Source organism: Podarcis pityusensis (assembly GCF_964106645.2).
Source record: "Podarcis pityusensis genome assembly, chromosome: 2".
NCBI classification, from domain to species: domain Eukaryota; kingdom Metazoa; phylum Chordata; class Lepidosauria; order Squamata; family Lacertidae; genus Podarcis; species Podarcis pityusensis.
The window spans coordinates 6,059,343-6,073,700 of NC_138029.1; the positions used below are offsets into that span (position 1 = coordinate 6,059,343).

General features: G+C 46.6%; 1 protein-coding gene across 3 annotated transcripts in view; it reads left to right on the forward strand.

The window, feature by feature from the left end:
• Positions 1–14,358, forward strand: part of KIF5A (kinesin family member 5A) — a 60,175-nt gene that overhangs the window by 35,012 nt on the left and 10,805 nt on the right. For all 3 annotated transcript variants that reach the window (XM_080989927.1, XM_080989929.1, XM_080989928.1), the window contains exons 12-23: positions 1,968–2,143; positions 2,328–2,396; positions 3,544–3,750; positions 5,431–5,577; positions 6,388–6,576; positions 7,906–8,023; positions 8,597–8,655; positions 8,896–9,005; positions 9,897–9,998; positions 11,713–11,773; positions 11,893–11,964; positions 12,865–12,969. In XM_080989927.1, the coding sequence (XP_080846053.1) occupies positions 1,968–2,143; positions 2,328–2,396; positions 3,544–3,750; positions 5,431–5,577; positions 6,388–6,576; positions 7,906–8,023; positions 8,597–8,655; positions 8,896–9,005; positions 9,897–9,998; positions 11,713–11,773; positions 11,893–11,964; positions 12,865–12,969 (1,415 nt within the window). The remainder of the gene's footprint in view (positions 1–1,967; positions 2,144–2,327; positions 2,397–3,543; positions 3,751–5,430; positions 5,578–6,387; positions 6,577–7,905; positions 8,024–8,596; positions 8,656–8,895; positions 9,006–9,896; positions 9,999–11,712; positions 11,774–11,892; positions 11,965–12,864; positions 12,970–14,358) is intronic.

Sequence of the window (14,358 nt, forward strand, 5' to 3'; positions counted from 1 at the left end):
CGGCAACAGCTACGCGGCTTCACTCCACAAAAGAAGCAGACGACTCACAGCACAGCGCCACTTCCCCGCTCTGTTCCGGAGCCCTTTGCCGGGTTCCTTTGCAGATTGGGGGGGCGCAAACAGTGCCCGCCGAGTCCCAGGGTCACAGGCTTCACCCGCCTGTGATTTGAAGGGTTCCCGCTGCGCCGAAGCGGTGTAGACCCGATTTTTGTGGAGCAGCTTCCCTCCGAGTTAGAGGGAATCCGCCATTACCGTTGGCGCCACCTCCGGAAGTCCGTTAATCTGCTTCTTTGGTACTGATTCTCCTTTTCATTTTTTGGCAATCAGTATTCTTGTTGCTGTTGTAGAATATAGAAATATTCTCCTTTTTTCATCTGGAATATCTGAATCTAAAATGCCCAAGAGGAAGGCTGCTGGTTTCTTTATAAAAGTTTGCTTAAACATATTTTTTTTCAGTTCCTCATAAATAGTATCCCAGAAATTCTTAATTTTTTTACAGCCCCACCACATATGAAGCAATGTCCCTTCTGCCTGTTTACACCTCCAGCAAGTATTAGATCTCATTTTATACATTTTGGCCAGTTTGCTGGGAGTTAATTACCTATAGAACATCTTCAAGAAATTTTCCTTTAGTGGATAACAGGCCGTAAATTTCCATTCTTTATTCCATAATCTTTCCCATGCTGATGATTGGATATTCTTGCCAAAATCTTTTGCCCACTTAATCATTACTTCTTTCACCTCTTCATCTTTCACCTCCCACTCTAAAAGAAGCTTGTATATTCTAGATATTACTCGTTTCTTATTTTGTATTAATTCTTTATCTAATTTTGATTCTTCTGTTGCAAAACCATTTTTCCTGTCTATCTTAAAAACCTCATTTAATTGGTAATATTGTAGCCAGTCCGTTAGGTGATGTCTGATTTCTTCGAATTTTTTCACTTACGATTGATTATCTTCTTCTAATAGGTCTTTGTACATGGCTCAGTTTGTTTCCATATTTTTTCTTTTCTCTGCAATGGCCTCCAGAGGGGATAGCCACCAGGGAGTTTTTGGTTCCGATACATCTTTATACTTTTCCCATAACTTATATAGTGACTTCCTTATGATATGATTCAGGAAGCCTCTATGAATTTTACCTTTTTCATATCTCACGTAGGCATACCACCCAAAGCGATTATTGAAACCTTCCAAATCTAGTAAACCTGAGTTCTGCAATGTCATCCATTATTTCAGCCAACATAAGCAAGCCGATTCGTAATAAAGTTTCAGGTCTTTCAAGGGACACATCGCCATCCACATCCACCCCATGTATTTGGAGTGGGAGGTGTCCTCTGGCACAAGTGGGCTTGTTCTTGTTGAAAGTTTTCCCTTTGGGAAACTTCCCCACCTTCTTTTAAAATGATACAATAATAATTGCACATTCTCCCATCATAGCAGCCATCACACAGACCAAAATTGTGGTGGTGGAGAAATACTTGTAGCAAGAATTATGACCATGTCTGCATCTGGGGACAACCACAGCTGATCTTTGCTCCCAGCAACCTACTATCAGTTTGTTTCAAAACATAGTACAACATTCCACACAAGCAATTTGTTACAGCACTACTAACAGTATAACATTTTAGATTCACTGTAAAATAGGTGATATTGATTACTAGAACACATATCAGTTGATATTGTTTAAGTTGAAATAAATAAACTAGAGTCATATATGATAGCACTTTTCAGGGCACTTGGGTATTAATACAAAATATAACCACCTTCCAATTCTTCAAAGTGCCAAAGGCAGGAAATGGCAAACAAATTTCTTAGAATAGGAGTGGCCAATGTTGTGGGGCGGCACTGCGTAGCTGCCTTCATGACAGCATCCAAATAAGGTGCTGCTGCTTATTTAAATCATGTGGAGATGGGACACAGTGGGGTTTTTTATTATTTTAATTGCTTTTTTTAAACAATCCTCCCAGGTGAGAACGTCCCAGAAACAGAGCAGCTGAGTGATGATGAGAAGGTGGTGCCTGATACCTGCGATGAGATGCCTATGAATGACAACAACTCCTCCATTGTCATCCGGATCTCAGATGAGGAGCGGCACAAGTATGAGGAGGAAATCCGCAAACTCTACAAGCAACTTGATGACAAGGTCTGAGGCCTCCCCTCCTTCCTTTATGCTGTTCAGCCTCCCCTCCCCCTCGGGTCGCTTGGATGCCTGAAATTCTACCCTCACCTCAGACCCTGAACCTTTCTCTCCATGCCTGGTATCTTGTGTCTGTGGCAGAGCACGTGGTGGCTACCACCACTGACATGTTTGTTTCCTCTCCATCCAGGATGATGAAATCAATCAGCAGAGCCAACTGATGGAGAAGCTCAAGCAGCAGATGCTGGACCAAGAGGAGGTGAGCAGTGCTGTATGTGTTTGTTTACAAGAGTTTGCTTCTATGTTGACATGTATGTGCATGCATGCTGGTGTGAACTTTGTCTCTCTCCTTGCTATGTTCTTTCTATTGAGTATATCATCTTTATACTTGCATGCTGCATTCATATCTGACCCTTCCTTCAAGGAACTTATGGTGCCCCTTCCTATTTTGCCTTCACAAGAACCCTGTGAGGTAGCTCAGGCTGGGGGATTTGAACTCTGCTATTCCAGTCCAATACGCTAACCACTACCCCATTCCAGCTTGCATGCATTCTCTCTCATTGTGGTGATCACACAAAGGGCCCCTGGACGCTTGACGGTCTATTGACCCTGTGCCGCCACTGCGATTGCTTTTTCCGCTGCCACCACCCCGCTTCTCACGGGGACACATGGAGTCCAGTCAGTTGTTAACATAAACAAATAATCAAGTTTACTAATGCAGGAACAAGCTTATGGTTTCAGTTAATTTTTCTCTTGTCAGTTTCTTATTCTTAGTTCCTAACAACTCCAAACTGATTATTCCAACTATCTATCTGACTCCACCTAACAATTCCTCTCACTCTCTCACAATACAACTCTACCAACTCACACCTAAACCTCCCTCTTCCTTCTTCAACTCCCACACCTCAACTTACTTTCAAAACCCCCCACTCTAACTTTTACTCTCCCCTTGCATTCTCACTGGCCAATCATATCACACCCATTTTAACCCTTTCCTTATGATCCACCCTAGGAGGCAAACGCCTCCTGGAGCTTTCTCCTCAAATTCTCACTCTTTACCACTGAATCAGAGCAAATGACAATCCGTGGAAAACCTGCATTGCCTTTTGTCCCAAATTAAAGAGCGGATTTTCCTGGGGAAAGTGGCATGGCAAAACAAAAAAGCACTTGGACATAGATTGGGAAAGAGCAGAGTTGTGTGTAGAAAGCATGGGGCAAAAGGTAAGAGTGGACGAGCCCTCTCTCTCGACACTCCTCTATCGCACTCTGTTCGGATGCCTGTCTATCCCACATCATCGCTATTTGAGCCTCCTGTTCAGTCCGTCTTGCTTCTTTCTTGACTGCCCTTGACAACTTTTGGCCTACTGGGTCCTTCCTTATCCCATTCTCTGCCTCTTCCCCACCAGCTGCTAATGTCAACTCGTGGGGACAATGAAAAGGTGCAGCGTGAGCTAAGCCACTTGCAGTCAGAGAACGACTCAGCCAAGGAGGAGGTCAAGGAGGTGCTGCAAGCTCTGGAAGAGCTGGCTGTCAACTACGACCAGAAATCCCAGGAGGTAGAAGAGAAAAACCAGCAGAATCAGCTGCTGGTGGATGAGCTGTCCCAGAAGGTGGTAAGTGCTGGGATGCCAGGTCCTTCCTTGGGGTTAGTAAACCTTGAGATCCCTTGGTAGAGGAGGATCAGGACCACATTGAATCTTGGCTTAGTCCTCAAGAGTATAGTGTGTGTGTGTGTGTGTGTGTGTGTGTGTGTGTGTACGCATATACTCTGCAATTCTGCAAAAGCATAGGAAAAGTGCACAGTACAGAACTGGGTGAATTCACCTTCCTGAAAATTTCAGCTTTTAAAATAAGAATCAAGTATCTACCCCTTATGGCTGCAAAAATATTCTTGAAAGCATCTGACCAATGTCTGCTAAAATCTCTGGAGTCTGAAGAGCACTTAAATAAAATTTCCTGTTGTTGGGGATTCAGTCCTCCACATAGCACCTTACTCCTCAGCATAACTAGTACTAGCAGTATAAATTACTCAAAACAGTAAAAAAGAAAAACTATTAAGAGCATGAGAATCTGGAGCTTGATTTGCATAATTTATACAGATTGCAGAATTCATTTATTCTTGGTGCAGAATGCTAATCTTTCTTCTTTCAAGTGTAGAATGTACTCAGTCCTGCCTTTGAGTGAACTCACAACAGTCTTTCAGTGAGGCAGAGCTAGAGCAGAGAAAGCCCCCATTCACCCTTAGTCTTCTGATTGCTGAGGCACTTCAATTTAGATCCAATTTCAGGTCCATTGCTTTCAGCCAAGCACTCCTTGCAAGTGCTCCTTTGAAGGCTTTGTCCAGTGGCGGACTTTGGGTTCTCAAATTTCAGTGGCATCCTGCAAGACGCTAAAATTCAGTGTTCCTCCACCTCGCACACTCTGTTCTACAGCATTATTTTGGTGCCCCCTGCAGTGCGACACCCAGTGCGACTGCACCTGTCACACTACACTAAAACTGCCTCTGTTTGTCCTGCAACATGTGAATCAAGAGTTCCGTAGAAAATGTTGACCTAAACTTTCAGGAATGGATTGTACTAGCATTGTGATATGGCATTTATTTCCCTCCGAGGCTTGTGTTTGCAGAATCTGGTCCACTTCTTTTTTTTTTTTTTTAAGATATTTATTAGGAGTTTGCAAGTTACAGAAAAAGAAAAAGAACAATAAAGAATTAAACAAAACAAAACAATATCTTACAATACATAAAAAAAACAAAAAAAATACAATAAAATAACAAAAAAACAGAACAAAAATATTTAAAAACACATCCAACTTTTCCATGTCTTTACCTTTCATATACTTGTTTCATCGACCTCCTCACACCTCCCTTTTTTGTATTCTAGTTCAATTAGCTATTTCAGCAAGTCCTTTCCATCTTTCTCAATTTTCGTTCTAAAATTTAACTTAAGACACTCTAACCTTAAATTTTCCACTTTGGTCCATTAACAATCTATTTTTACTTAATTCTTTATAACATTCCTGCTAAAGCCATATAGCTTCATTCCAGCATCCTTCTAAAGAATCTGGTCCACTTCAAATGACAGAGCTGGGAGGGAAGCTTTAACCCAGCCTTTGCCAACCTGGTGTCCTGCAGTTGTTCTGGACTATGACTCACATTGCCCTAGCCATCCCATCAGACTCTTCTGATGGGAGTTGTAGCCTAACCCTTTATCCTGCCAAAATAGAGGGTTCCTTGTTTGCAAATCAGAAGTTCCGTTTTCTTGGGTTGGCTGAACCATCTTCCCACCCTGCAGGCCACCATGCTGTCCTTGGAATCAGAATTGCAGCGGTTGCAGGAGTTCAGCGCGCATCAGCGCAAGCGCATTGCTGAGGTCCTCAATGGCCTCATGAAGGATCTGAGCGAGTTCAGCGTCATCGTGGGCAATGGTGAGATCAAGCTGGTAAGAAAGAGGGGAGACACTTGGGAAGAACACCTGGTGAGAATATACAATATTGTATGTATTATGGACCTGCAAGAGATTCCTAGCTTCAGCATTGGCCCTTCCCAATTTTACTTTTATTACAGAAAATAGCAACACAAGGGTTAACTGGAGTTGATGGTGCCACCTCTGGGCAGGCTGGTACTATAACTGTGTGTTAAGCTGTGAGGCAGGATTTCTACATACCAGGTCTGAAAAGAAACAGGACAACCTGGAAAACCATTGGAATCCAAGTGTTGTATCACGTGTTAGCCTTAGAGTAAAACTCACTGAAATTAATAGACATGGCTAACTTAGGCCCATTAATTTCAATAGTTCTCCTCTGAGTTAAACCATTCCCAGTCCAAAAAGAGGGAATGAAGGGTGGTAAATCCATATTAAATAGCTAATGTGGAAGCAACCAGTTTGAATGGCTCTGCTTGCAAGGGTCATGTGGTTGAACTGTGTGTCCCAGACAGTGGCTGCTTCAACACTGTCGGTATGTTGCAGGGTGGTTTTCAGCCATATCCCAGCAAATTTAGGGTATTCAGTTAAACTGGTTTTGGTGCTCTTGTCCATCAAGCCCACTTTTTTAAAAATGAACTTTTGTGGTAAGGAAAATGATAGGAAAATGCCCTGGGAATCATGGGATAACAATTGCTTGAAGTGATGATTTATACCCTACGGGCAGACATTTTGAAAAAGAGTCAGGGTGAATGCTCAGCAAACAGATCTGGCTGGAAGAGGCTGGTCAGTGTGTTCATACCCACTCTCCCTCTCCCCCATTCTCAGCCAGTCGAGATCAGTGGTGCCATTGAGGAGGAATTCACCGTTGCCCGGCTCTACATCAGCAAGATCAAATCGGAGGTGAAGTCTGTTGTGAAGCGCTGCCGGCAACTGGAGGGACTGCAAGTCGAGTGTCACCGCAAGATGGAGGTGACAGGGCGAGAACTGTCTTCCTGCCAGCTCCTCATCTCTCAGGTCAGACCTGTGGGAGCCAGGACAGAAGAACTGCAGTCATGGGGAAGTGGGGCTTTGAGAATGTGGAACAAGTTAGGGAACCTTTTTTGGCTTGGCAGGCCAGACCTTTATTTTCCTGCCCCAACCTTGACAGGTTGGTGATCCTGCCCACCATTCAAAGCTGGCCTGTGCAAGGAGATTGTGATCAAGGAGGACTGATCTCCTGCTTTCTGAAGGGTGCACCAAGAGTGCCCCATGGGGAAGTCCCTTGCAAATCCAAACCAAGTGGATTGAACTCCTCATGCATCTGCAGATGTATGAGGAGTTAAATCCTGTTTCCTGCTGCATGAGCAGCCAACCAGCCATGTCTCTACTGCTACACACCTGACAACAGGTGTGGGGCAGCTGGATGTGGTTTGGAGAAAATGGCCTTACAAGCTGATTGGGCCAGATCTGACCTGTGGACTGAAGATTCCCCACCCCTGAGGTAGAAGGATTGTGGGGAGGCCCTCAGTGTTTCCCAATACTAAAAAACAAAAACATCCAGAAGCATAGGCACTGATTGCCCTTACCTCGACCCAGGGAGACAGGCTGGGCTTTGCTTTGATCCAGGGCAAATGGGGGCAGCTAGGGTAGTGCATCTTTCTCTAATTCAAGAGCAGTGGTGGGGCTCCTGTGGTCCTCCAAGTGCTGCTGGACTCCCAACTCCTGCCATCCCCAGCCAGTGTGGTTAGCAGTCAGGGATGATAGGAGTCTTAATCACTTGAGGGCCCACAAGTTCCCCCTTGCCTGTTCTAGATCCTTATAAACCAGAGTGCAAAAGGAAAGTAAATCTGACCAAGAAGATATCTGACTTAACAGGCTTCCTCTTTCCTCCTAGTGGGGACAGGAAGGAGATCACTTATAAGGTGGTTCCATCCCATCTGCTCAGGTGACTTCTACCTAATTCTAGCAGCTTTTGTGGTCTTGGATGAGTTCCTTTCCAATTCAAAGAAAGCATTCCAGCAGGGTTGGATCCGTTAGCTTACCTCTCAGCTGAAAGGGATACATTTGGTTGCATTCCACAAAACTAATGTTTGGGGAGGCTGGCAAGCCTGTCTCCCCAATGTGAGGACTTTGAAAGCCATTGCACACTCAGGTTTGCTGTGGGGTACACCCTTGACAGTAGCTTCAACCTTGCTCTCTGAGAAATATGCTAACACCTATTTGCTGTCCTGTCCTGACCATGGGGCATGGCAGGTGCTGTAGGGTGGCTCAAGGTCAAACTGGATAGGCTGTTAAATGCACCTTTGTATTTGATGTACCTGTAAAAGTTATCTCTTGCTTGTTCTTCTCCCTGCAACCCCCCAGCATGAGGCAAAGATCCGCTCACTTACGGAGTACATGCAGAGTGTGGAGCTAAAGAAGAGGAACCTGGAGGAATCCTATGACACTCTGAGTGAAGAGCTAGCTAAACTGCAAGCCCAAGGTTAGGCTGTGCCTTGGCTTATATCTGATGCAGAACATGTGAATGGCTGCAACATTTGTGCCAGAAAATGGTGCTTTTTGTGTGTGTGTGTGTGTGTGTGAGAGAGAGAGAGAGAGAGAGAGAGAGAGAGAGAAAGAAAGAAAGAAAGAAAGAAAGAAAGAAAGAAAGACGGAGACAGCTGCATAATGTGTTTGACTGTTAAAAGCAGAATCCTTGATCATCTGATTACACTGAGGTCTGCAATCTAGTTTGCTGACAAGCAACCTTCAGCAGATTCAAGCACTTTTTTTCATTTTCAAAGTGTTTTATGGTCTTCATTGTTTACTCTCACAACAACCCTGTGAGGCAGGCCATTTTAATTTCTGCTGTACAGATGAGCTAGTTGATTAGTTGTGTTATTCTTTAAATGGACATGGACTCCACCCCATGGCTGCACAGAGGCTGAGAGATTAAGCTGTGACAGTGACTTGCACGCTCAAGAGGTCACAGGGTAAATTCAAGGGATAGGATGGCCATGTCTCTAATTCTGGCTGTACCCCAAGGATTATTTATCCTCCTCCTTCTCTTTCACAGAGACTGTTCATGAAGTGGGCAAGGAGAAGGACTTGATCCAGGATACAGATGAAGTGAAGGTTCGTATCACAGCAGTGTCCTGCCTGGTTCAATCCCCGGCGTCTCCAGGCAGGGCTGAGGTAGCCCCCTGAAGAGCCACTGCTAGTCAGTGTGGACATTACTGAGTTTAGATGCACCAATGATCTGAATCAGAATAAGGCAGCTTCCTCTGTACTTGTGGAGAGGATCCAAGGTGTGTGTGGCCTTGTTCCTGGGTTTGGCTTTCTGCCTTTCTGACCTGTTTCATCCCTATCACACAGAAGGCCCTGGAAGTGCAACTGGAGAGCCACCGTGAGGCCCACCACAAACAGCTGGCGCGACTGCGTGATGAGATCAACCAGAAGCAGAAGATCATCGATGAGCTCAAGGAGTGAGTCATCCTGAGGATGGGCCAAGTCTCTTCCATGGGTGGGATGTGGTGCACCACGTAGTGTGGGTGGGTCTCATGATGAGACAGGCTGTGCAGAAGTTGGGAGACTTGGCGTACTAGCAGGGCCCGGGTGGGGGGCTGTTGTGGGTTGGAGCTGAGGCAAGGCTTGGAAGGTCTGGGCTTCTGTGAGAAGCGGAGGAGACAAACCAACCACAGCCACGTAGCTTATAGGAGGTAAGAACCAGAAGGAAAGACAGAACCAGGAGTGAGGCAGGAGCCACTTTGGGGCTAATGGCAACGCAGCTCAAAGCTGTTGTGGTGTGTGGAATGCAAGTCCATGCCCCTAGTGTGATATAAAGCTAGCTGAGTGGAGGTGTTTAGGAAGCACATATCCAATAAGGAGCTCCAGGCAGCCAGTTCAGGGCTTGAGCCAGGCTCTCACAGCTTGGGACATATGTGGACCACAAACTTGAACCAATTTTAAATGTGATTGTTCCCCCTTCTAAGAGTTGGGGTTCTGACAAGGAAGCTGGGATTGACCAACCCCCTCCCCCTGAAACAAAACACCCTCCACTTCCCAAAGTTATTGGGTTTAACCTGGTTAAAAATCAGGTTGTCAGGGCTAGGAATGTGTCCAAGACTGGTAGCAGTGGAAAGGCTTAAGCAAGCGGGTGAGTCAAGCAGCAGTGTCTGTGCTTTGTCCCAATTTGGGGGCTCTCAAGGACTGCAGGCCAGGGCTCTTTCGTCTCTCTCTGCCTCAAGCATTTAACATTTGCTTCTTGTGTTGATCTGAGGGGGATAAGACCTTTAAGAAAGCACGGGAGTCAAGTGACGTGTTTGCTGTCCCTGTGTTAGTGTCCCTGTTTTTCTCTCTATTCTATCCCTGCTTAGCTTGAACCAGAAATTAGAGCTTGAACTGGAGAAACTGCGTGCTGACTATGAGAAACTCAAGAGTGAGGAACAGGAGAAATCCCAGAAGCTACAGGAGCTGACGTGAGAAGACCCTCCTGCCCTTCCTTTCCCAGACACTTTCAGCGGACTCTGCTCATCCCAACCAAGGAGCAAACCACAAGAGAAACAAAAGCCAGCATCTGAGAGCAACCACCTCTGTCTAGACCAGCCTTCCCCAACCTGGTGCCCTCCAGGTGGTTTGGACTACAATTCCTGCCAGCACATGATGCTATCTGAGGCTGATGAGGATTGTAGTACAAAACATCTGGAGGGCACCACAGAGGGAATGCTGATATTGACCTACTGTGCTTAGAGGGTGGAGGGGGCATAGCTAAGTGGTGGAATACATGCTTAGCATGTAGAGGTTCCCAATTTCAAGCCTTCACTTTAAAAAGGAGAAAGTGTTGGGAAAGACTCTCTGCCTGAGACCCTGAAGAGCTGCTGCCAGTCAGAGTAGACAATACTAGCCTAGGCAATCTGACCCGATATAAGGCAATATCCTAGATTTCTCCTGCTTTGACATGCCACTTCAAAGGCTGATTTCCCATGCCTTATGCTTGACAAGGTAGTTTGGGAATGAGAGAAACGTGTTGACAAATATGGGTGTATTATATAGGAATACTTACCACTGAAGCAGAGTTGCCTGCAAATCTCTTTTGCATGCACACTTGGTAGCAGACTTGTGTGGAATGGTCCTCTATTGCAGTTACAGATAGGTAACTTTAAAAGGAGGAATAGAAATGGGTGTAAGATTGAGCATTTTCCTGGTAAAAGAGGAGACCAGTGCAAAGCAGGGAAATTGCTCCTTGATGTAGAAGCTAGATGTCAGAATGCTCTTCTCATTTCTCACTCCTATACTGTGCACCTTTCCCATCCCACCGCTGACCCAATCGCAGGAAATGTGATGAGAGCTGACACTCTTCCTTCCCCAAGCATTGGCCCCAGTGCTGAGAAACTCTTAACAGATTTTAGGAGCGGGCATTAGCCAAGATTCCGCTTTCCTAAACCCTTGTGCACGATCTCCCTCTCCTCCACTTCAAGCACCCCTAATTAGAGATAAGCACATAGCTCCACATGCAGGTTCTGGGCCTCCATGGAATAGGAAGAATGCTCTGTAACATTCTAGAGCTCTCGCTAGGGAAGTGGTAACTCAAATCCCCTCTCATGAGAGATTTCTACCTGCCTGTGCATGCCTTGAGACTAGGGGTAAGCAGCTTCCTGCTCAGTTCTCCATTTTTCTTCCACCACCAAGTCACCCCCCCCCCCAATATCAGTGCCCTCATCAATGGGTGATAAGGACCAATGGGCGAGTCACCAGTATGGAGGCTGTGGGCCCATATGTGTCTGCAGAAGCTTTCATTGGTGCCCACAGGGTCTCCTCCAACTTGCTGGAATTAGTCTCAAAAGAAGATTTCTTCTACCAATAGATTCCCCCCACCCCAGCCTAATTTGGGAAAATTCAGGGGGGTTACAGCAGGGGAGGAGAGAGTTGCAGCATGTGTGTGGCACCCGCAACAGTTTATCTGGTTTGCAAATATGTCCAGGCCCCTCCTAAAATTTGCCCACCTCTTGATCATGGTGATCAGGGGCCTGATTAGTGCCTGCCTCCCTCCCTTGCCAGATGCTGGGGTCTAGTCCTTGACATAGGGGACAGCAGATCCTTGCACTGCCAGTTCTGCTTCAAGGAGCGCAACTGGACCCTTCTTCCCCACTCTCCACATACCCCTTTGACCATCACTGTCTATCTTCTTCACAGATTTCTGTATGAGCGACATGAGCAGTCCAAACAGGACCTCAAAGGGCTGGAGGAGACTGTTGTAAGTAGCTAAAGAAGAGGTGAAGGATGGGGGCAGGGGGGTGGGGGCAGGGAGCTGGGCTGAAGCCCCCAGTCTTGTCTCACCACTTCATCCCTGCCTTTCTTTTCGTACCCCTCCAGGCCCGTGAACTCCAGACCCTCCACAACCTTCGCAAGCTGTTCGTTCAAGACGTCACGACTCGAGTTAAGAAAGTATGTTGTCGTTCTTTTAGCCAACTTCATTGTTTATTCAGCATTTATACAGGGTTCCCTAGGGAAATCTGTTCCCCTCCTGACTCCCACCTCTCATCAGCCTTAACTTGCATGGGCCAGTGATCAGGGATGAAGGGAGTTGTAGTCCAGCAATAACTGAAGGATGACAGGCTCCCCACAAACACTTTAGAGGGTTGAGAACCCTTCACATACACTCCGAAATCCTTATAACAAATGTTTAAAGGCATGTTAGTGGTGCTAGCCCTATGTTGCACCCTGAAGGAGTCAGCTAAGCCTGGGAGATGGTGGCTCACCTAAGGCCATCATGGCAGAGGCAAGATTTGATCCAAGCACCTCCCGCTTCACAGCTCTGCTCTACACTAGCTGCTTACTTCTGAAACCCTTGGCTTCTTTCAGCAGCACAAGAGGAAACCTGGTTGAGCCCTTAGTCAACTCTAAAACTGACCAGTGCTTTGATTTTAAAGAGGGAGCTATGGGGCCCCAAACCTGCCTGCAGGCCACATTCCCCAGGAAACCCATTTCCATTCTTACTGGAAATTCAGCAAGTCACTCCACATGCTCTGGCCCATTCAGAGCCAGCTGTGTCTCCCATTCCAGGATACACCAGCTCTGTCCTTAATCCTATGCTAGCCTCATTATATCATTAATAATAACAACCACCACTACCACCACCACCACCACCATAATAGCCTCCTTATTATTCTGGAGCAAGCCACCCAAGGAAGCCTCCCAGAACCCTGCCTATTTTGGGGCTGGCCAATCAAACGAAGGGATTGGGTTTGGATTCTGGTTGTGTGGCTGCATAACTTTGGCTGGGTTTTCTATCCCATCCCATTCACGCTCCTAGAGGTACAAGTTCACTCTGTATTTGCCTTCCAGAGCGCGGAGCTGGAACCCGAGGATAGCGGGGGGGCTCATTCCCAGAAGCAGAAGATTTCCTTTCTTGAGAACAACCTGGAGCAGCTTACAAAAGTTCACAAACAGGTGAGTGGGTGGATGGGAGCTGGAGAACCATCATAAGTGGGGTGGGTGGATGGGGATGGAGAACCATCTGGGCAAGGTAAGACAGCTGGTGAGTGCAGCCCTGTTTGTTTATTTATTTATTTATCTACACTCAGCCCTCTGGGTGGGAAGCCTCCCCCCCTCCTTCCCCACTCCGCATTGTCTCTGCGTATTGTAGCAGCTGTGAATGTTTCTTCATGACACCCTCTACTTTGCTGGAAACGCTATCTGGATTTTCTCCCAGTCCCACCCCCCTCCACTCGCAAAACCAGCTTGGCAGAAAGCACTGCATGGGTGGCTCATACACTCATCCTTGCTAGATATATTGTCTCTGTGGCTATCCCCTTCCCTGATCAAACCTTGCTTACACCATTTAGTACGGTTTTTGCTTAGTTCAGGGACCAGGGGACCTGTGACTCTCCAGATGTTGTTGGACTCCCAACTTCTATCAGGTCCAGCCAGCATGACTTATGGTAAGGGATAATGGGAGTTATAGCCCATCAACGTTTGGAGGGTCACAGATTCCCCATCCCTGACTTAGATCTTCTCCCCCTTCCACCATACCAGAGCCACTCCTGCCAACGTGGCTCTGGTATGGTGCCAGATTTAGATCCTGGGCAGCTCCTAAAATAGGCACAGACTTCCAGTTTGTGCTGAGCTATCTGCACGTTTGTTTTGCCCACCTGCAACATTCTGCCCATCTTACTGTGCCACTGCTGAGAAATGCTTGCCAAGCAACCCCCCTGCAGTGGTGGTGTTTGGGCTGAGAGTGGCGTTTGGGTCTAAGTGGGAAGGCTCTGTGTTGTTTATGTATCTTTCTTCTGACTGTGTATGGGGTGCTGATGTGGGCAGGGGTGACCTGTCCTATTTTGCAACCTGAGGTGAAGCGGGAATGTGCCACCTCCTGCCCTACTGCCGTGCCGCAAGATTGCTAGACATCTCGGAAGTAAAACCCACCCTCTGGCTGATTGACACTCCAGGCTAGCCAGTGGTTCGAAGAGAACGGGGGAACTGTTTCCTGGAGCAGCAGCTTCAGCCAAAGAGTGACAATGGCAACAACTCATTCAAAGCCAATTCTTTGCTTTGCCTTCTCCGTAAGCGGCTTGCCCAGGAAACGAGCTCTTCTAAAAGAAAGCAGGCGGCTACCCCTCCCTCCCCCCCCCATTTCTTTCTCACTCACACTGGTTTTCTTTTGCTTCAACCATAGTTAGAGAGCTCATCTCAGCTAAAAGAAAAGAACTCACCCAGAAACTCACAGATGGTACCTAACACTACAGAAACCAGTGCTGATATGCCCAGGAGCCTCACCAAAATGCTGGAGAGGCTGCACCTCCAAAGGCCCATACCTTCACATGTGGTGGGAATGTCCCA